The 21,421-nt window shown below is 39.8% G+C and overlaps 1 protein-coding gene across 1 annotated transcript; it reads left to right on the forward strand.

Moving 5' to 3' along the window:
* The first annotated feature begins 15,190 nt into the window (after positions 1-15,190).
* Positions 15,191-20,793, forward strand: LOC149185297 (Leucine-rich repeat protein kinase family protein). The gene is made up of 19 exons (XM_089417890.1): positions 15,191-15,668; positions 15,789-15,909; positions 16,047-16,118; positions 16,246-16,320; positions 16,485-16,556; positions 16,671-16,832; positions 16,920-16,994; positions 17,098-17,169; positions 17,270-17,338; positions 17,436-17,504; positions 17,599-17,673; positions 17,786-17,857; positions 17,953-18,087; positions 18,200-18,681; positions 18,763-18,915; positions 19,018-19,157; positions 19,291-19,513; positions 19,642-19,892; positions 20,014-20,793. The coding sequence occupies exons 1-19, from the start codon at positions 15,581-15,583 to the stop codon at positions 20,548-20,550; spliced, it is 2,943 nt and encodes a 980-aa protein (XP_089274016.1). The 5' UTR covers positions 15,191-15,580; the 3' UTR covers positions 20,551-20,793.
* The last annotated feature ends 628 nt before the right edge of the window (positions 20,794-21,421 follow it).

Genomic DNA, 21,421 nt, shown 5'->3' on the forward strand with positions numbered 1-21,421 from the left:
AAAGTGCTTGACGAGGGAAAATTTAATTAAAGAGAAGCATAGTGTAGGTATTGGTGGACACTTTGGACATGAAAAGACATATGAGTAGCTGAAGCATTTTTATTATTGGCCAAAGATGAGGACTGATGCGCAAAAGTTTTTGAAAAGTTGTATAATCTTCCAATGTGTGAAAGGGAAGAGCTAGAATACAGGATTGTACACACCATTACCAATTCCAGACAAGCCATGGGATTAAGTAAGCATGGAATTCATATTTGGTTTGCCAAAGACTCAAAATGGAAATGACACAATCTTTATCATAGTGGATATATTTCAAAAAATGTTCCATTTCATTCTCTGTTTCAAAACTAGTGATGCTACTCATGTTGCTAATTTGTTCTTCAGAGAAGTGGTGAGATTTCATGGAGTACCCAAGAGCATTGTCACATATCGAGATACCATATTCCTGGGGCATTTCTGGAGGAATTTACGAAAGAAGTTAGGGTCGAAATTTAGCTTTAGTTCTTACTATCACCCTCAAACTGATGGAAAGACTGAGGTAGTGAACATAAAATTAAGGAATATCTTGAGAAGCTTGTTTGGAGACCATCCCAAGCAATGGGATTAGGTGCTTGCATAGGTTGAATTTTCCTACAATGATTCTTAATAAAAACACATTGGTCAAAGTCCTTTTCAAATTATGTATGGGATGCATTCGAGAGGAGTGCATGAACTTAGAAACTTGGGGAGAGAAAAACAAAGAAGTGCAATAGGAGAAGATTTTGTTTCAGCTATACAAGAAATCCATGAGCAAGTGAAACAAAGACTACAAGAAAGTAACCTCAAATTTAAGACTAGAGTATATCTCAAGAGGAAAGAACAAATTTTTGAAGTGGCAGATTTAGTATTAGCACATTTGAGGAAAGAAATATTTCCTAAAGGAGAATGCAATAAACTGAAATTAAAAAAAATCAGTCCTTGTAAGTTCCTTAGGAAATTTTCAGTCAATGCTTATGAGATAAAGTTGCCACCATATATTGACATCTCTCACATCTTTATTGTTGTAACCCTATACAAGTATCGACCAGGAAAAGAGGTGCAGACAATAGATGAAAGTGGACAATAAAAAATTTAGTGGCATGTACTTGTTTAAGGGTGCAAGGTATCCATTTCCCATAATTTCAAATGTGAGCTATACACTCCAAGTGACCTCTGAAAATGTGAAAACTTCTTATTTCTTATACAGAGATAGACTGTAGGGGCATTCACCTGACATGTCACCTCTAAAGAGAGGATGAGTTCCAGAGGCTACTGGCCCTCTACAGGCTCTACCTAAATAAATAACTAAGTAAACACTTAGAAGTCTTTGACATACACATACTTGAAGTTTGATGTATTGCGGAATAAGACAAATAACTTTCTGCAGCTGAATAGGTGATTATGTGTGTATGCAAGTTATGCATATTTGTTGTTTAACACTTTATATCAGTTTTGTTTAGCATATCATCTTCAACAAATAAAGACATCAAAATGATAAAGCACTTCACCCCTTTTGGGCTACATCTGCTGGACCAAGCCTCTCAAACTAGGCTTGTCCTCTTGTATTAAAAATTCTACAAAGGCTAATACAAGAATGAGTGTCTCGACAAATAGATCTGACTGTAAATACAGAATCAAAAGATAGGAATTAGCTAAACATGCTCTTTCCCAAACACTAAACAGTGAAATTGTACCTTATACAGTACTTTCCCCAATTGGCCCCAGTGGCCCTTTAAACTTGCATGGAGAATTTTGAGGTGAAGATGACCTCAATTGGTTCTAAAACCTCTGCCATTAGACTCATAAGGTCGAAAATAGCAGACATAGGCTTTTGAATCACCAAAAATGTATGAAAACAGCCCCCAAACCGCTCAAGCACTGAAATGGCCCTAGTGGCCCTAAAAGCTTTCTTGAAGCTAAACAGTGAGAAGAATGCCTCAAAAGGAAAAATGAGTTGTAGAAATGGATTCAAAATACTGGAAACCTTTAGGAATGATCTTCATTCCACATTCACTAGCTGCACAATTCCCAATGCAGCTCCCAAACTGATTTGGCCTTGGTGGCTCCTAGAACTTCCACAAAGAAAAATCACCTACAAACGACCTCAGATGGCTGTGAAACCTATGCCAATGGCTTCAGAAGATCAAATATACCCAAAATCAAAAAAAAAAATCGTCCAAAAAGGACTTTCCTAGCCAAAGTTATGGCTCATTGAAGATTTCCTCCAATTTGGCCTAAAATCACTCCAGCTAACTGTAGTGGAGGTCCAGATAGGTCCGCCAATTATGGCGGGACGGCCCAAATTTGGCGCTCCACCAATATTCCTGCCAATCTAACTGCCTTAACTCCAGTTTTAGCGCGCATGTGACCAAACATTCGTCAGAGGTTAAGTTGCCTTGGATTCTGCGCTAACTGATTGTGGACTGGCCATTGAACGTGTTGTTCAATCCACGTTCGTTTCAAATGTGACGACGTTGGACATTAAATGTTAACCTCGGCGTTTTTCCGCTGGCGGGTAGGCTTAATCCTACGGTTTCGGGGCTAGGTCATATGGCATGGGGGGGCTGGCCCCATTCGGGCCCCGCCCAAATGAAGTTTAAACTTCATAAACAAATTCCACTGCCCTCATGCCAAGTCCTTCCGCCATGGTCAAGTGGTAAGATGTGTGGCTTGTGGTAAGGAGGTCGCAGGTTCAAACCACAATTCGACCAAACTTTTAAACATGTGCCCAAAGTGCTGATGTCACCTTGGCCACGTGGCGGCCTCCACGCCTGCCACGTGGCAGCCTGCCATTCGTTGCCCATGACGGAATATTCCAATGAATATCCTGTGGAATATTCTCTTTTAAATTTTTTTTTGAAAAAATTCAAAATTTCAATGTTATTAGGCAATTCTTCTTTTTGGCATAACTTTCTCATACGACAACCGTTTTCCGAACCGTTCACGGCGCCAGAATCAGGAAGACGAGCTCTATCCGGTCATTCAGGTTCAAATCAGTTCTAAGCACTTTCATTTTTGACCATTTTACGACACTTGGTCCTGAGCTCCTGATCACACCTCCCAAATGAGAGGGCTTTTGGTCCCCAAAAGCTTACTGAATCTCTGAACTGAACTGTACAGCACTTGAGGAACAGAAATATCCTCTTCCAGTCAGCCAAAAGAGCATATTGATGCCAAAATGTCCTGCCTTATCAACTGTCACGATGCCCATCCATGGCACCTCCGCTCCAGAAGAAGAGCTACCTCCCAAATGAGAAGGCTTTTACAAAGATGAAACACTTCATCATTTCTCCTCTTTACAATCTTGGAGATCAAATTAACTTTTCCAAGTCAATATTACATTACATGCATGGTTAAAAACAAAGTAATCAACCCTTCAAGTTAATCACACATACATGTTTAAAATACAAGGAAATCATCATGATCCCTGTGCTCATGCATATCATTCTCATGCATGCAGTTTATCCTTCAACTTTCTCTTAAGTACAATCATAAGTACAATATCCTCGATCACATGTACATGTGCTTTCAAAGCTGAAATGAATATAACTTTTGCTGCGATAGAGTGAGTCGCATACTCAACTTTTCCATTCTGCAACTTGCATTCCCTTAACAAAGAAATGCATTCAATCAAAAGACATGCAACTTTAATTGGATAAGAATTCTAACCATTTCTTACCAATCCATTTCAAAGGCGCTTCATTTAACTGCACATCGATATCACCATGTGTATCATCCTGACACATATCAATGATGGAAACTTCCTTCCCATTCTTGCCATACTCTTTCTCCAATTTCTTCAATTTTCGTGGAAGCATTGTTGGATTCAGAGTCCAACACCTTTCAGCAGTATGTCCATGCTTATGGCAATAAGTGCAACACATGTTCATCTTCTTGACAGCATGATTTGCATTGTTCAATGGAACTTTGGCTTCTTGCCTCCTTTCTTTCAAAAGTTTCTTGTATGTTGCCATTCTTTTCCAACATCTAGAAACACTATGGTTAACCAAACCACAAAAAGAACATGCAATTATTTTTCAATGCTTATGTGGAAATTTTCCATGCTTTATATGATCAAAGGAAGTGTGATGGAAATCAGATTTATACCTTTCTGTTTCACCTATATTACCTTCATAAGGAGGTGAATCAAACGAAGAAGAAGCTCCTTTTGGAACACCATCAATCCCTTCAATGGTTTTAGAGCTTTCACAATTCTCTTGTTCAAGTGCATGCTTATGCACACCTTCTTCTTGCAAGGTATGTTTCAAACTATTGCGTTCCCCAAGAATACAATCTTTATCAACTTGAGGTAGGGAACTTGAAATGAAACTCCTTCTAGGAACCGTTTCAATTGCCTTCATGGCTGCTTTGGAACTTTCTCCATAAGATTGTCCATAGCCAAGACCCAAATACTTAGGCCTTACCTCAACCATTATTGGCTCAACTATACCCTGTGCATGTTTACCCAATCCTTTTCCTTCATATCCCATTTTGGACATCAACTTGGACCCTATGTCTCTGGTATGTTTCTCAAAAGAACCAACATAAACATTCTTATAAGAATTTGAAGACAAACTAGAATTGTTTACCTCTTCTTCAAGCTGATACTTGGCTAAGGCTTCTTTGGAAACAAGGAGTTGTGTCTCCAACTCATGCATCCTTTCCAGATTCATGTTTGCAATATGAAGTTGGCCTTCCATTTCCTGCAATTGGTCAAAAAGCAATTGCTTCTCTTCCCTCATGGAATTCAACTGCTCTTGAAGGTTAGTGCTCTTTCTTTCATCCTCATACATTTCTCTCACCATATTCATCATGATGAAAAGTTCTTGCTTCAAGCCTTCATCAAAGAATCTTGTGAAGGAGTATGATTTTGAGAACTCACTTATGGAAGTTGTCATTATAAAAATGAACAAAAGAGCTTCAGAAAACTCAAACAACAAGTAGTTTGCAGAATAATAAAGCAGTCAATCTTCAACACTGCTTAAGACACCTTTCAAGCTACACAATCAAGCTAGTGATGTCAGTCAAGCAAACCTAGTGCTCTGATACCATCTAATCTAAAAATGGAATGTACTTGTTTAAGGGTGCAAGGTATCCATTTCCCATAATTGCAAATGTGAGCTATACACTCCAAGTGACCTCTGAAAATGTGAAAACTTCTTATTTCTTATACTGAGATAGATTGTAGGGGCATTCACCGGACATGTCACCTCTAAAGAGAGGATGAGTTCCAGAGGCTACCTGGCCCTCTACATGCTCTGCCTAAAGAAATAACGAAGTAAACACTTAGAAGTCTTTGACATACACATACTTGAAGTTTGATGTCTTGCGGAATAAGACAAATAAATTTCTGCAGCTGAATAGGTGATTATGTGTGTATGCAAGTTATGTATATTTGTTGTTTAACACTTTATATCAGTTTTGTTTAGCATATCATCTTCAGCAAATAAAGACATCAAAATGATAAATCAGTTCACCCCTTCTGGGCTACATTTGCTGGACCAAGCCTCTCAAAGGCTAATACAAGGATATGAGTGTCTCGACAGACAGATCTGACTATAAATATAGAATCAGAAGATAGGAATTAGCTAAACATGCTCTTTCCCAAACACTAAACAGTGAAATTGTACCTTATACAGTACTTTCCCCAATTGGCCCCAGTGGCCCTTTAAACTTGCATGGAGAATTTTGAGGTGAAGATGACCTCAATTGGTTCTGAAACCTCTGCCATTAGACTCATAAGGTCAAGAATAGCAGACATAGGCTTTTGAATCACCAAAAATGGATGAACACAACCCCCAAACAGCTCAAGCACTAAAATGGCCCTAGTGGCCCTGAAAGCTTTCCTGAAGCTAAACAGTGAGAATAATGCCTCAAAAGGCAAAACGAGCTGTAGAAATGGATTCATAATACTGGAAACCTTCGGGAATGATCTTCGTCCCACATTTACTGGCTACACAATTCCCAATGCAGCTCCCAAACTGATTTGGCCCTGGTGGCTCCTGGAAATTCCATGAAGCAAAATCACTTGCAAACGACCTCAGATGGCTGTGAAACCTATGCCAATGGCTTCAGAAGGTCGAAGATACCAAAAATAAAAATAAAAAAAATTCGTCCAAAAAGGACTTTCCTAGCCAAAGTTATGGCTTATTGAAGATTTCCTCCAATTTGGCCTAAAATCACTCTAGCTAAATATAGTGGAGGTCTAGATAGGTCCACCAATTATGGCGGGACCGCCCAAATTTGGCGCTCCGCCAATATTCCCGCCAGTCTAACTGCCTTAACTCTAGTTTTAGCACGCATGTGACCAAACATTCGTCGGAGGTTAAGTTGCCTTGGATTCTGCACTAACTGATTGTGGACTGGCCATTGAACGTGTTGTTCAATCCGCGTTCATTTCAAATGTGACCACGTTGGACATTAAACGTTAACCTTGGCGTTTTTCCACTGGCGGGTAGGCTTAAGCCTACGGTTCCGGGTCTGGGTCGTATGGCATGGGGGCGCTAGCCCCGTTCGGGCCCCGGCCAAATGAAATTTAAACTTCATAGACAAATTCCACCACCCTCATGACAAGCCCTTTGCCATGGTCAAGTGGTAAGACGTGTGGCTTGTGGTAAGGAGGTCGCGGGTTCAAACCACAATTCAACCAAACTTTTAAACATGCACCCAAAGTGTTGATGTCACCTTGGCCACGTGGCGGCCTCCACGCCTGCCACGTGGCAGCTTGCCATTCGTTGCCCATGACAGAATATTCCAATGAATATCTTGTGGAATATTCTCTTTTAAAAAAAATTTGAAAAAATTCAAAATTTCAATGTTATTAGGCAATTCTTCTTTTTGGCATAACTTTCTCATACGGCGACCGTTTTCCGAACCGTTCACGGCGCCAAAATCAGGAAGACGAGCTCTATCCAGTCGTTTAGGTTCAAATCAGTTCTAAGCACTTTCATTTTTTACCATTTTACGACAGTTGGTCCTGAGCTCCTGATCAGAACTAGTTACCATTAACATATCCTTTGCAACCAGAAATGATTTTAGATAAGAGATTGATTAAGAATACCATGGGAAAGGGATACTACGAATATTTGGTCAAATGGAAGGACCATCTAGTAACTGATGCAACTTGGATGACTGCCATATTACTACATAAAAGTGGCAAAATTGTTGAAGACATCATGGGCAAGAGCCTCCTTGGGAATATGACGCAGGGGCATCCGTAAAATCTATTGACCGAGAGGTCAAAATATTTTACCAAAGGAGTTGGTTCCTCAATGAGCGGGTTTGTTAGGATAGAGTTGGTTTGGATTCCCATGTAATTCATTTAAATTAGATAATTGTTGGGATTTGGTTCATTTTCACTAAATTGGTCCATTTGATCCTATTTCTATGGATCTGGAGTGACCTGTAGTGATGTATTTGTTTAATCATTGATTTAATAAAAACAATCAGAGTGTGGAGAGATTTTTTTTTCTCTTTTCAAGAAAATATTATAAACTTGTCCTTATGCAATATTTATTTGTCATTCGTTAATTGCACACACACACACACATCTTGCAGGGGACTTAGATCACTCCTGAAGCTTTGTTTTAGCCCCCGTAACCAGAGGCAGGGACAATTGGACTATGGTTGCACGAATTGGAGGCATGTAGGAGTGATAAAAGAGAGGAAGAAACAATTAAAGGAATCGAGAAAAAATTACGCAGGCAAACCCCACAACACTTAGTTTTTTTTTAGTTTCAATGAGAGTTCGTAACTTGACAGCGTCAGGATGACTGGTCCCGGGAGTTCTTTCCATGGGCGATCAAAATAGGAGCACACAAACGAATGCACTAGGGTGACGAGGACCGACATACGTGGTAGTGCAACAATATGGAGAAGGTTGGGGTGACATGGAATCTAGTTACGTGGAACGAGTGGAGTGAAGTGGGACTATAGTACCGTTGACTCCTCTTAGAGGTAAAGGCTTTTGTAAGATTTTTGAGATACATAGATCTAGATCTGCAAAACAATAAACAAGCTTGCAAGAGAAGGAAGGAAGCGAGCAAGAATTGAGAGAAGAATGAAAAATTGATTCTACAATATTAGTTTTAGAATAAATACATAAAAACAACTAAGTTAAGCTTAGTTGTACATGCAATAACTAAAGCTAACTAAAGCTAAGTGTGCTTTATCTTATGTTAATGTGTACATGTGCCACATGCAAGCAATAAGTTAACTGGAGCTAATCTAGGTACATGTACACCAACACAGCTAGTCTAAGTGCATGTACACCAACAACTGGAGCTAATCTAGGTGCATGTACACCAACAACTGGAGCTAATCTAGGTGCATATACACCAACACCCCCCCTTAAGCATAACTTAGGTGAGTGTGATGCAAAATGAATGAGTCCCGGCAACACGGCCATTTTAGGTACCCATATACAATGCATAAAAAGGAGGAAAGATGGAAAACCCAGTGGGAAGAAAACCCCCCCTCAAAATATAATGCAAAAGTAGAGAGAAGACAACTGCTAGGCAGTCGTGTCCTTCACCCCGAGACGATCTCGCAGGAATCGAAACTTCTGCTCAGTGAAAGTCTTGGTGAAGATGTCAGCAATCTGCTCGGAACTAGGACAGTACTGAAGATCGATGATCCCATCATGAATGAGTTCTCTAATGAAGTGCATGTGGATCTCGATGTGTTTGGTACGCTGCCGCTGCACTGGATCTCTGCAAAACTTTAGCGTACTTTGATTATCGCACCAGATGACAGTTGGATGATGGACACTAATCCCAAGCTCAGATAGGAAATGTTGTAGCCAAATTGCCTGAATAGTGGCATTGACTGCTCCTCTATACTCGGCCTCTGCTGATGATAAAGCAATGGCAGCCTGCTTCTTACTTGACCAACAAATTGGGCCGGATCCCAAACTAAGTACATAACCGGAAGTAGACTTGCGATCAATGGTGTCGCCAGCCCAGTCTGAATCTGTGAACCCGATGAGATTCAAAGAACAATTGGCTGCATAATGAATCCCATAGGTGATTGTCCCCTGGACATATCGAAGGATGTGCTTTGCAGCATTCCAGTGTAACTCATGTGGCTCCTGCATGTATCTGGAAACTGCTCCGATAGCATAGGAGAGATCAGGACGAGAGTGAGTGAGATAAAGAAGACTTCCCACAAGCTGGCGATACAATGTGCAATCAACCAATGGTGTGTCTTTGCCATTCTCAAGATTTATCCCTGATAAGAAAGGTGTGGTTGCTGGCTTGCAGTCACTCATGTGAAATCGTGCCAAAAGATCTCTGGCATATTTTGGTTGAGAAATGGTAATGCCAGAATCACACTGATGGATCTCTAGTCCAAGGAAGAAATTTAGCAAGCCCATGTCTGTCATAGAAAACCGCTTATGCAATGCAATTTTGATGTTAGTAATGACAGAAGCTGAACTACCTGTTATCAAAAGATCATCTACGTAGAGTACTATGATCAACAAGGAGTCAATTTTCTTCAAAAAATAAACATTGGAATCAGATTTGCAGCATACAAAATTTTGAGATAACAAATAGGAATCCATCTTTGCATACCATGCTCTAGGTGCTTGCTTGAGGCCATAGAGAGACTTCTTTAGTTTGCATACCAAAGATGAATTTTGCATGTATCCCTGTGGCTGCTCCATGTAGATTTCCTCCTCGAGATCACCATGAAGAAAGGCATTCTTCACATCCATATGATGCACCTCCCATCCTCTTGTTGCTGCAATGGAGAGAGCTAGCCGAATGGAATCCATTTTTTCCACTGGAGCAAAAGTCTCATCATAGTCAACACCATGTACTTGCTGAAAACCTTTTGCTACCAATCGTGCCTTATATCGACTAACTTGGCCATTTGATGCTTTCTTGGTCCGGTAAACCCACTTGCATCTCACAAGTTTGCAATTTGAAGGTAGCAGAACCAAATCCCAAGTCTGGTTCTCAATGAGAGAGTTATATTCCTCATCCATGGGAGCTTCCCATTCAGGATGCCCATTTGCTTCTGCATAAGTTTGTGGATCAGATCCATGCATCATATAAGCATGCATGGGCATGGATGGCTCCATAGCTAAGAGTGCTTGCGGATCTTCCTCAAACAGAGGGATAGAGGCAGGATCATCAAGGATATCACTCATGCTGCACCATTTTTGTGTTGAAGGTGGTCGAGAATCTTCCGAACTACATGCAGAAGTATGATCTCGATGTTCAACAACTGGTGGTCTAACAGGGGTCACAGGAAAAGACTCATCTTCATCAGAATGCTGGTCTGAAGTTTCATCTGCATACTCATCAATGAGTGGTGATGAACATTTGGTAACAAGTTCATCTACTGGTGCATGCGAAATATCTTCGTCAAACTTTACACTCCTTTCAATAAAGAGCTCTTCAGTGTGGATATCAAGCAATCTGTACCCTTTGACTTCATCAAAATATCCAACAAACATGCATGCTTTGCTTTGAGGTTCCAAAGCCTTTCTCTTCTCTGGAGGAATGCGGGCCCATGCTCGAGATCCAAAAATGCGGAAATGACTAACTTCAGGTTGCATGCCAGTCCAAGCCTCAAAAGGTGTTTTTCCAGTAACAGATTTATGAGGAGATCTGTTCTGGATGTATGAGGCACAATTAATAGCTTCGGCCCACAATTTCGACGGAAGAGATCTTGCATGCAACATGCAATTAGCCATCTCTTTCAAAGATTGATTTTTCCTTTCAACCACGCCATTTTGTTGTGGAGTGTAAGGAATTGTATGCCTGCTTCATCACAAAGATTCTTGATATCTTTGTTGACATATTCCGTCCCATTATCTGTGCGGAGTATTTTGATGCGTTTTCCAGACTGATTTTCCGCATGCGCTTTGAAAATCTTTAGATGTTGAAAAACTTCAGACTTGAGTTTCAAGAAGTAAACCCAAGTGAATCTCGTGTAATCATCTATAAATGACAACACATATCTTGCTTTGCTCATTGAAAGCACCGGAAATGGACCCATGAGATCACTGTGTACAAGTTCCAAAGGTGAAGAGGCTCTCCATGCATGCCCCTTCTCGATTTTTTCTTGTGGATGCTTTCCAAGAGCACATCCATTACAAACACCATCTGAAAATTCAATGGTTGGCAATCCTTTGACCATCCCTTGCTTACTAAGCTGTTGCATATATCTAAAATTCAAGTGCCCAAATCTCTCGTGCCAAATCCTACTTTCTTCATTTGCATGCGTAAGTAGCAAAATAGAATCTGATTGAGGAACAAAATCAGAAAATGTATACAGACGAGATTGATCATTTACCTTGCCAGATGCAATCTTCAAATTGGTTTGCATGTCATAAATGCTCACGAAATCTGGGGTAAATTTCACTTTCCTTCCGCTGCCTGTGTGTGTCATCTGATACACTGAGAGAAGATTCACAGAAAGCCTTGGAATATGCAAGACATTTTCAAAACTTCCATCTTCGAATTGCACTCTTCCTTGTCCAGTTGCTGCAACTGCAGAATTATCCCCCATGAGAATGGGAGGACCTGAGTATGCATGTAGAGAAGAAAAGGATTCCTTTGAAGAAGCCATATGATGTGAAGCTCCTGAATCGATGATCCATTCTTGTGGTGCAGAATGAAGAGCAATCAAAGCATGCCCTTTACCTCTTGGATCTGGTGCTTTTTCTCCAGGCTTCTTCTTAGCATTCTCAAGAATGTGGTCTCCAAGATTGTGTTGCTGGAGTGTCTGTGCCATAAGATATATAGTCTTCTTCATGCATGCAGATTCAGGATGAAAACCATGGTGGCAATAATTGCACATTGATTGCCCTTTCGTTCCTTTCCTTTCCTTTGAGCCAGATGATCCATCAGGGGGTTTGGGATGTCCTCCCTTTCTTGGATCAGGATCCTTCTTCCCTTTTCCTTTCTGATGGTCTTTGGAATTTGCCTTTCCTTTTGCATGCACAGTAAGTGCATGCGCTTTGGAATTTTTAAGTGTGCCCATTTTGATGAGCTTATCTTGCTCATGCATCAAAGACTGAATAAAAGAATCCAGTGAGGGCATCTTCCAAGTTGCACCAGTTGCAAATATGACTGTGTGGAATGTAGAGACGAATACTGCATACTCTGGACCAAGTTTTGATAAAATGGAAAGAATCAACTGATTTTCTTGCTTGGATTTGTCGATCCCGCATCCTTTCAGCTGAACCAACAAGGCTTTATACCTTGTGAAAAAATCTTGAATGTTCTCAAAGTTTCTCGGATCTAATGAGTTTAACTCATTTTCGAGAATGTGACCTTGCATTTCATCCTGTTTTCTAAACAATCCTTCCAATTTTTTCCATACTTCATTTGGAGTTGAACATGATTCAACACGAAATAGCAGTTCCGGAGAAATAGATAAACATAGGATGTCGAAGGCCTCGTCCATGCGATTGAAATATCTTGTTTTCTCCATTGCTGATGTTGGTTCAACTTCCGTTTCCATGGTTATTCGAAATAAGCCTCTACTTCTGAGATGAAGTTGAATCTTTGGCTTCCATTCGAAATAATTATATGGAGTGAGAATTGCTGATTGTGGAAACTCCAATTTAGACTCCATTCTTTGTTGTTGCTTCAATCTTCTGAACCTGCAAATAAAATTTCTTGTGCACTGATTACAAATCCCTGTGCTCTGATACCATGTAAGATTTTTGAGATACACAGATCTAGATCTGCAAAACAATAAACAAGCTTGCAAGAGAAGGAAGGAAGCGAGCAAGAATTGAGAAAAGAATGAAAAATTGATTCTACAATATCAGTTTTAGAATAAATACATAAAAGCAACTAAGTTAAGCTTAGTTGTACATGCAATAACTAAAGCTAACTAAAGCTAAGTGTGCTTTATCTTATGTTAATGTGTACATGTGCCGCATGCAAGCAATAAGTTAACTGGAGCTAATCTAGGTGCATGTACACCAACACAGCTAGTCTAAGTGCATGTACACCAACAACTGGAGCTAATCTAGGTGCATGTACACCAACAGATTTGCGCACACTTTTAAGAAGGGCTGGGGATGACACCTGACAAAAGGCGAGAGATGATCCATCATGAAGTTTCTATCTCGAAACATATTTCTCAGAGAAAACTCCTCGAAAGAAACTTCTCGGAAACCTTTTTGAGTAAACGTCAAGATTCCAATAGATAACAAGGCGAGTAACGGAAAAATGAGCAATAGTTGATGAAAGAATCTCAAAGTCTGTCATTTTAGAAGATTGGAGCAGAGGCAGAACAACTTGGGTTTTTGGCGAGGTCTAAGATTTAGCACGATGGTCACATGTCAAGTCATGTGGGCCGGTTCCTCGCACTGAAGTTGAAGTAGATTGCATGTGTGTTGGCTACTACGGCTATTAAAAAAAAGGCTTGAGCCTAGTGGTTTTGTTGTAAGGTAATCCCCTTTTTTGGTTATGGATTTGAAACATTTAGGGCTTAAAGGATAAAAAGCCCGCCAACATAGAAATTAAAAAGTTAAGGCCTGCATCAACAATATCTCATGATTTTTTTCAAAGTTCATAAACCCTTGAAACACCAACAATTATTCAATCTTAACGATCTAAAAGCTATGTTATCTCAAGCAATTCACTTAGGAGTTGCAAGATGCACTAGACTAAAGGTCAATTGACTAATACGAGCATCCATTTAACTTCGGCAAAGGAGAAGTGATTGTAGGATAAACGCTCATGAAAAAATTAATTAGGTTTCATGGGACTTAGGTGTGATGTAGGCTAAATGCCCCTAAAATAAAATTTGTGGGGAATATAACATCTAAAATTGACATAAAAAACATTATTTGGTATAGTTATATAGTTCTAATATTACCGAGTCCCATTCATTCTAGTTTAAATATGAGATTATAAGAAAATAGTTACCGCTATTGACTCTACATGTCTCCTATTTCTAGATAAATAGATTTTCTATTAATTATGCTGGAACCTTTAAAAAAAACATCCCTTCTATTTTAACAACACAACTATTTAAATTAACATTCCTTTTCCCTATGCTAGTTTAAATTTCGGTCCTAATGATGAACCACTCTTGTTGGTTTGAAACGCGGCCAAAAAATTCTCATATGATTTCTACTTAAAGACTTTGTTTAAATGTAAATACCATTAAATCATATATTAGTATAATAATATCAAAATATATATATAAGCGAAAATAAAGTTTAAAAGCATCCAACCTCATTTGTCAAAATTCCTCATTGATTTACCAAAAGTATTGAAAATTTCATAATGGTAAATGACCCATTTACAAAGAGTTATAATTCTAGTCTTTCATCGAGCAATAATACCCTCTCTAAACCTTCCATAAAGACCCACTGGATCGTTTTCATTTTTCTAAAATGGTGTAACTAAATTCAGAATTCTTCCCTCTTTAAAAATATGGGCCTGCATCCCAAATTGTCATCGCTAAGTTCAGAATTGTTCCATCTTTAAAAATATAGAATAGTCAATTATTTTTTTACTTGCAACAACCACCATGTTTAAGCATAAAAACACGTAACTGAAAATTCGACGGACAAAACAAAAATGTTGTAAATGACAAATCTGCCCATTGGAGGTGTCCCTCAAACTAAAATAAAGACCAGTCCACGGTGAAGGGATTATTCCTCCGTTCCCCCCTTGACAGGTTTACCCATTCACGGTTTTACCTTGGCCATTCATTCCAGAGAGAAGTGCATGATGTTTAATGCTTTCCTAGAGAGAAGTGCATGATGTTTAATGCTTTCCTAGAGAGGTTATACGTCTGTCCCATTTAAGGTGTGCCCATTGGGCTCAAGTAAAACCTGCCCTCGGCAAACATATCCACCCATTGATGGTTTTACCTTCCCAATTGAAGAATCCGGACAGGAATGCGCGGTGCTGGATGTTTTTCCCTTTGATGTTACACTTACGTATAATGCAGGGTATTAGATGTTCCTTCCTTCCCCTCCAAAAGGTGTACAGCAGGATCAAATACATACATATTTTCTCTAGTGATATATCACATCATCATCATCACCGGGAGGGATCTTAGTCCCTGATTGATTGTTTCTCTATCATATTGGTGCGATATATGATGAGCTATCTCAACGGCCTCATCGAGTATTAATAGAAATGAATGCTGGTTGGTGCAGCATGGCAATGAGTAATGATTCCATCCAGCTGTTGGAGGATGGTGTGCGAGTGAAGTATAATTTTTTTTTGTCTGGATTAATTGGACTGACTTTGAAGGCAAGTCAGGCAAGTGAGCAATTATGATGGTAATTACAAATAGAAGAAGAATTGAGTTATACGCATGTCTTTGTTGGGAGTGACTGGTCATTGGGTATGTCGATCGGTCGTCAGCAGCAATCGACTACTGTAGGAGGTAAATCTCCATTCAGTATCAACCATACCTATTCCAAAATCCCTTCGATACGGCCAGATTAGCGGAAAGTTGGAATTTTTTTGTTATAAGTTGCAGTGGTGTCGGATAATCCAATTCTGAATAATTTTTGAAAGTGAAAGTCATTGGGGAGTGACTGCATTGGCATTCAGCCTCTTTCTTCGGAATGGCCATGTCCTCAACTACATTGCTTCTTCTGCTTTGTGTTGCTCTGCGATGCGTTGGAATCACGGGATTAACAGATAGTGAAAATGGTAAGTGCCCTTTCTTTCTCCTTTAGGCTTGTATATGATATACATTAGGTCCTTTGGGTTCTTATCAACCTTGCTCCTTAGATTAATCACGACATTCAACAACAATTGTGTATGTTACAGCTGCCGCCCTGAGGGCACTGCAAGCAGATTGGCAGAACACGCCACCGAGTTGGAAGGGTTCAGATCCTTGCACGTCCAATTGGGATGGGGTTATCTGCACAGATTCCGAAGTTACCTCACTGTAATTATTTTTCAGCCCTGAACCCATCAAACATTGAAGAAAGGAATGCCCAAATGGATTTCATGCAGCTACCATACTTTTAGTTGGTTCTTGTATATTTTATCACTTGCTCATGTAGGCTTTTTTGTATTGTGAAGGAGCTTATCAACTATGAATCTCAAAGGAACGTTGGCTAGCGACATCGGTTCACTAACCGAGCTGCGATCACTGTAAGTCAAGCTCAGAGCTCACCTGCAGATTTGTTTGCAAAACTGTAATTTATTTTGGAAAAAAATGTGGCTAGAGGGAGCCTCAACAACCTTCTCCGTCTGAAAACAAATTTCTGCTGTGACGCAGGGATTTATCGTACAATAAGGGTCTGACTGGAGCAATCCCTAATACGATCGGCAAATTGATTCACCTAGATACGTTGTAAGCTAGCACTGTAAATTCATTAGTGATGGTTGCATATTGGTCATGAATCATGATAGTTCAATCTGACATTTGTTAGAATATTTAATATTTAATATTTAATATTTATTGTTTTTTTACATTTTTGGAATCTCTTTGATATTACTGATTTTCGGTCTTTTTAGGATCATGATCGGTTGTGGCTTTACCGGACCCATCCCGAACGAGTTAGGAAATCTGCGAAATCTGACTTTCCTGTAAGTACCTAAGGACCGGGAGAGCGTTTTTCTAGATTCAACTATTTTCTCTCTCGATTGCCTTTCTGAATTCACCCCACCTATCGTCCTGATAGATCACGTTGCTCTTGTCAGGGCATTAAATTCAAATAAACTGAACGGGCATATACCCGCGTCATTAGGGTATCTTGAACAATTATACTGGTTAGACATTGCGGATAACGAAATAAGCGGACAACTGCCGGTTTCCAGTGGAACTATGCCCGGGTTGGACAAACTCTCCAGCGCCAAACACTTGTAAGTTATCTCTCTCTGTTTCGCTCGCCTTTTGAGTACTGTGTGCTATTTTGGTGAGTGATTAAGAGTACTTTTTGTTTTTCGTAGCCACTTCAATAAAAATCGACTGAATGGCCCAATTCCAAGCGAAATTTTCAATCCGAACATGCAGCTAATTCACGTGTGAGTCGGCAATTACCTCAATACAAACATGTTAGTTTTATGTTCAAATTTATATTCGTTTCCGAAGGGAAACCACTATCCATTATTGTTTTATTGTGTGCAGGCTGTTTGATAGCAATCTTATTACGGGGGAGATTCCTTCTACTGTGGCTATGGTATCAACATTGGAGGTCCTGTAAGTCCCGGGCACTCTAAATTCCTTTAAGCTGAAACATGGCATCGTTAATTTCCCTCAGAGACTGCTAAATGATTCACCTTTTATAGTCGTTCATCAGGAGGCTTGATCGAAATTCTTTGATTGGTTCCGTTCCGTCGCTGAACAATCTGACAAAAATCAATCAACTGTAAGATGTCATTTCTCTGTATATCTGAAAGTTTTTCTGGTGAAGAAATTGAATAAGATTTATCAAGTTATAAATTTTTTGGACGTCTGGTCATCAGGCACCTGGAACACAATCGACTGGAAGGCCCTTTACCGGACTTATCAACGATGAACAGTCTGGCTTACGTGTAAGATCAGATTCCATAATAGATCAATAAATCCCAATTTACTGGCGGGCAGACTCTCATGAATATCAATTTAAATTTTCCTAATTGTGTACAGAGACATGAGCAACAATTCATTTGACGAATCAGAAGCTCCAGAATGGTTCATGAAACTAGAATCCTTAACGACGCTGTAAGTTTGGGATGAATATCTTATATTATGGATTTCAAACTTACATGTTTTCCATGGTTTAATGTGGACCGAATTTTCTATATTAATCTTTCGTTTCGCACTGATTGTAAAGCGTCATAGAAAACGGAAGGTTAGAAGGTTCGGTTCCTCAAGACCTATTTAGCTTGCCTCAACTTCAGACCGTGTGAGTATGAATGAGATCAAACTTTTCAGTGTTTTCATTTTGGTCTTTTTAGAGCTCTAATAAGTAATGAAAGTTGGATATTTTGACCGGAGCAGGAAACTGGGACACAACCTTTTCAACATGTCTCTCTCTATGGGCACCAACATAGGTCCGCAGCTTCAATTGGTGAATCTGGAATTCAACCAGATCCCTGATGCTAGCTTGGGAAAGTTCTACAATAAGACTTTACTGTGAGTGTGCTGTTCGATTCTTAAAAAGGAAGTCGGTTTTGTAACCGTATTCTTGTTATAATCTTGACATTGGCAGCTTCAAGATTATAATCTTGGCTAGTGATAACTGCAGGCTGCTGGGGAACCCGGTTTGTGATAGTGGCAGTTTCTTGTCAAATAACAAAGTATGTCAACCTTCAGCGATGGAGTTATCATACTCTACTTCATCAAACTGTAGCATAAAATCGTGCAAGACTGCAGAGCAAAAGGTAAATCCTCAGACCTGTGAATGCCAAGTCCCTTTTACGGGCGAAATGGTGTTCAGGGCTCCGTCATTTTCAGATCTGTCCACCGCTTCCAGTTCCAGGTTCAGGGAGCTAGAGGCTTCAATATGGCAGAATCTAAGCCTTGCTCCAGGCTATGTATACATTTGCTGCCTTCATTTTGACGATAACAACTACCTCAATATCCAATTACAACTTTACCCTACGGACGGCAAGTATTTTACTCGAAAAGAAATCCAGAGGATTGGGTTCGCTCTGAGCAAGCAAACGTACAAACCACCCCACGAATTCGGACCCTTTTTCTTCCTGGCAGACCTATACATTTTTCCCGGTAAATAGAATCTGTTCGTGGCCGTTTATGTACACCACTAACGCTTGTTGGCTTTCTTACCTATAATTTTGTTTATTTCAGATAACAGCAGATCGACCAGCTTGAACTCGGCTGTAATTATTGGTGTAGCCACTGGTGCGGCGCTTTTGGCACTTGCCATTCTTGGTGTGACTTTTTACGCTTTAAGGCAGAAGCAAAGAGCTGATCAGGCGATCGAATTAAGCAAACCCTTCGGTACTTTCACCATTACCCGTTCCGCGGACATTTATGGATTAGTTTCCCCTGTTTATTGCTTTTGTATTGAGAGCATGTTTTCTAAATCCATTTTTTGAGCAGTTTCTTGGGGAACAAGCGGTCCGGATAGTGGTGGCGCTCCCAAACTCAAAGGGGCCAGATGGTTTTCATGTCAAGAGCTTAAGAAGTCTACCAATAACTTCGACGACGCTCATGAGATTGGTTCAGGAGGCTATGGAAAGGTATATAATATCATAGATTTGACATTGCTTCTGTAAGCCTTCAACGGATTGTCATTTCTGAATTTCAGGTTCAACCCTCTGTTCATCTATTTATTTCTAAATAACGAATGATATTATGTATTTTGAATTACAGGTGTATAAGGGAATCTTGCCTGGTGCAGGTGAACTGGTAGCTATTAAAAGAGCGCAACGAGGGTCTCTGCAAGGTGGGGCTGAATTTAAGAACGAGATTGAGCTGCTGTCTCGGGTTCATCACAAGAACCTCGTGGGACTCATTGGCTTCTGTTTTGAGCAAGGAGAGCAAATGCTAGTTTACGAATACATGTCAAATGGTAGTCTTCAGGATAGTCTCTCTGGTGGGTTAAATATTTGCAGCTGAAGTATTAGTATTCTCCTGTGTTTATTTACTTGTGCTTTACTGGTGATTCGACATACATACTGATATTAGTAGTAACTAATTCCCTGCGTTCATGGGAAAGAACAGGTAAAAGTGGTATTCATTTGGATTGGCGAAGGAGGATTCGTGTAGCATTGGGTTCAGCTAAGGGCTTAAGCTATCTGCATGAGCTTGCCTATCCGCCTATAATTCACAGAGATGTTAAGTCAACCAACATCTTGTTGGACGACAATCTGATAGCCAAGGTAGCAGACTTTGGACTGTCGAAACTCGTTACAGACGGGGGTATTGATGAAGGGGGCAAAGGCCATGTGTCCACCCAAGTAAAAGGAACAATGGTGAGTACCTGTTTATTGCTTTATTTGAATTTTCAGCTTGATCGTTTGTAATGGTGACTAGTGCTTGAAGCGAAGACTCACATATGGTAATATTATTGATATGCATTTATACATATAATAGGGCTATCTGGATCCAGAGTACTATATGACGCACCAGCTAAGTGAGAAGAGTGATGTATATAGTTTCGGCGTCGTATTACTTGAAATCTTAACAGCACGACGGCCTATTGAACGAGGAAAATACATAGTTCGTGAAGTTAAAAGCGCCTTGGATACGGGTGGAATTGGTGCGCTAGTTAGCGAATTAGTTGATCCCCTGCTACTCGGATCAGAGTCACACGGTACTCTTCTTCCAGGCCTTGAAAGCTTTGTGAACCTCGCGTTGAAGTGCGCCGAGGAATCTGCTGCAGATCGACCGAGCATGAGTGATGTAGTGAAGGAGCTGGAATCGATTGCCACCAACTGCAAGGATGACGATGGGCCATACAACAACTCATCTGCATCATCTCTCGCCAGTGATTCCAGTGCCATCAACATTAAGGGCTTTTATTATACTCAGTCTAGTAATTATACTTCAGACGATGGCATTCTCAAGAAGGGTGGCTCCTTTGAGTACAGTGGCGGATATTCAGTGCGTCACACCGTGGAGCCCAAGTGATCTATTTCACCACATTCACTTTCATCATTATATGATTGTGGTCACCGGCATTGTAGCATTGTAAAGAAGAGTATTCTACTTTAGCAAAGCCTTTAAAGTATTCTTGTAATTGGATGTTTCATTCCTTAAAATATACTTGGCAATGAGCTGCGCATCATATGGAAAACAGTGTTATTGTAACTGTGTATATTTCAATCTCTCAAATTCACCTGAAAATGGACTAGCGTCACATGACATTTTCAAGGCTTGCATTACCATGCTCCGATGGAGCACATATAGTTTAAGTTTTTCATTACCCTTCTCCGATGGAGCACATATAGTTTAAGTTTTTCATTACCCTTCTCCGATGTAGCAATTCGTCGTGGGGAGACTTGGAACCTATTCATAATGAAAGTGAACTTTTAAAAAAATAGATAAGGAAATTGTAGTACTAATAATTTTAATTTATATTAGTAATTTATGGCGGTTCAAAAACGAAATTAGGTTACAAAGAGTTTAGCATATGGAATATGTTAGAATACGAGTCTTTTTTATGTCCAAGTCTAATTAATTTATTGAGGTTTAGATTTTCGTGAGGTCTAGATTCTTGTACAATTTAGATGACAATAAAATTAGTAGTTATATGATTTAGAAAAGCATAACTATCATAAGATGATAAAACAAAAGAAGTAAAAGACTTCGTAATCATTGCTTAAAAGGCCTCGGAGGCTCGGGCTTTTGAAGATTAGGGGTAACCTTGTTGATGTTTCGTTCAACATCTTCATCAATGATGATAAACATCGACATCTTCATCAATGATGACTTGTTTTAATGGGATCTTATATGAATTTTGGGCACAAGCTTGGTTTATGGCTTATCTATTTGGCACCTC

Source organism: Pinus tabuliformis, chromosome 3_2, assembly GCF_031772625.1.
Source record: "Pinus tabuliformis cultivar Carrire ecotype Pingquan chromosome 3_2, CPIR1, whole genome shotgun sequence".
Classification (NCBI taxonomy): Eukaryota; Viridiplantae; Streptophyta; class Pinopsida; order Pinales; family Pinaceae; genus Pinus; species Pinus tabuliformis.

What these genes read in the sequence shown, in the direction of transcription:
- LOC149185297 (XM_089417890.1), top strand. Translation starts at nt 15,581, where the DNA reads ATGGCCATGTCCTCAACTACATTGCTTCTTCTGCTTTGTGTTGCTCTG. An exon ending in ATGAACAGTCTGGCTTACGT is followed by an intron (nt 17,505 to 17,598) that starts GTAAGATCAGAT and finishes AATTGTGTACAG; the next exon opens with AGACATGAGCAACAATTCAT. An exon ending in CTAGAATCCTTAACGACGCT is followed by an intron (nt 17,674 to 17,785) that starts GTAAGTTTGGGA and finishes CTGATTGTAAAG; the next exon opens with CGTCATAGAAAACGGAAGGT.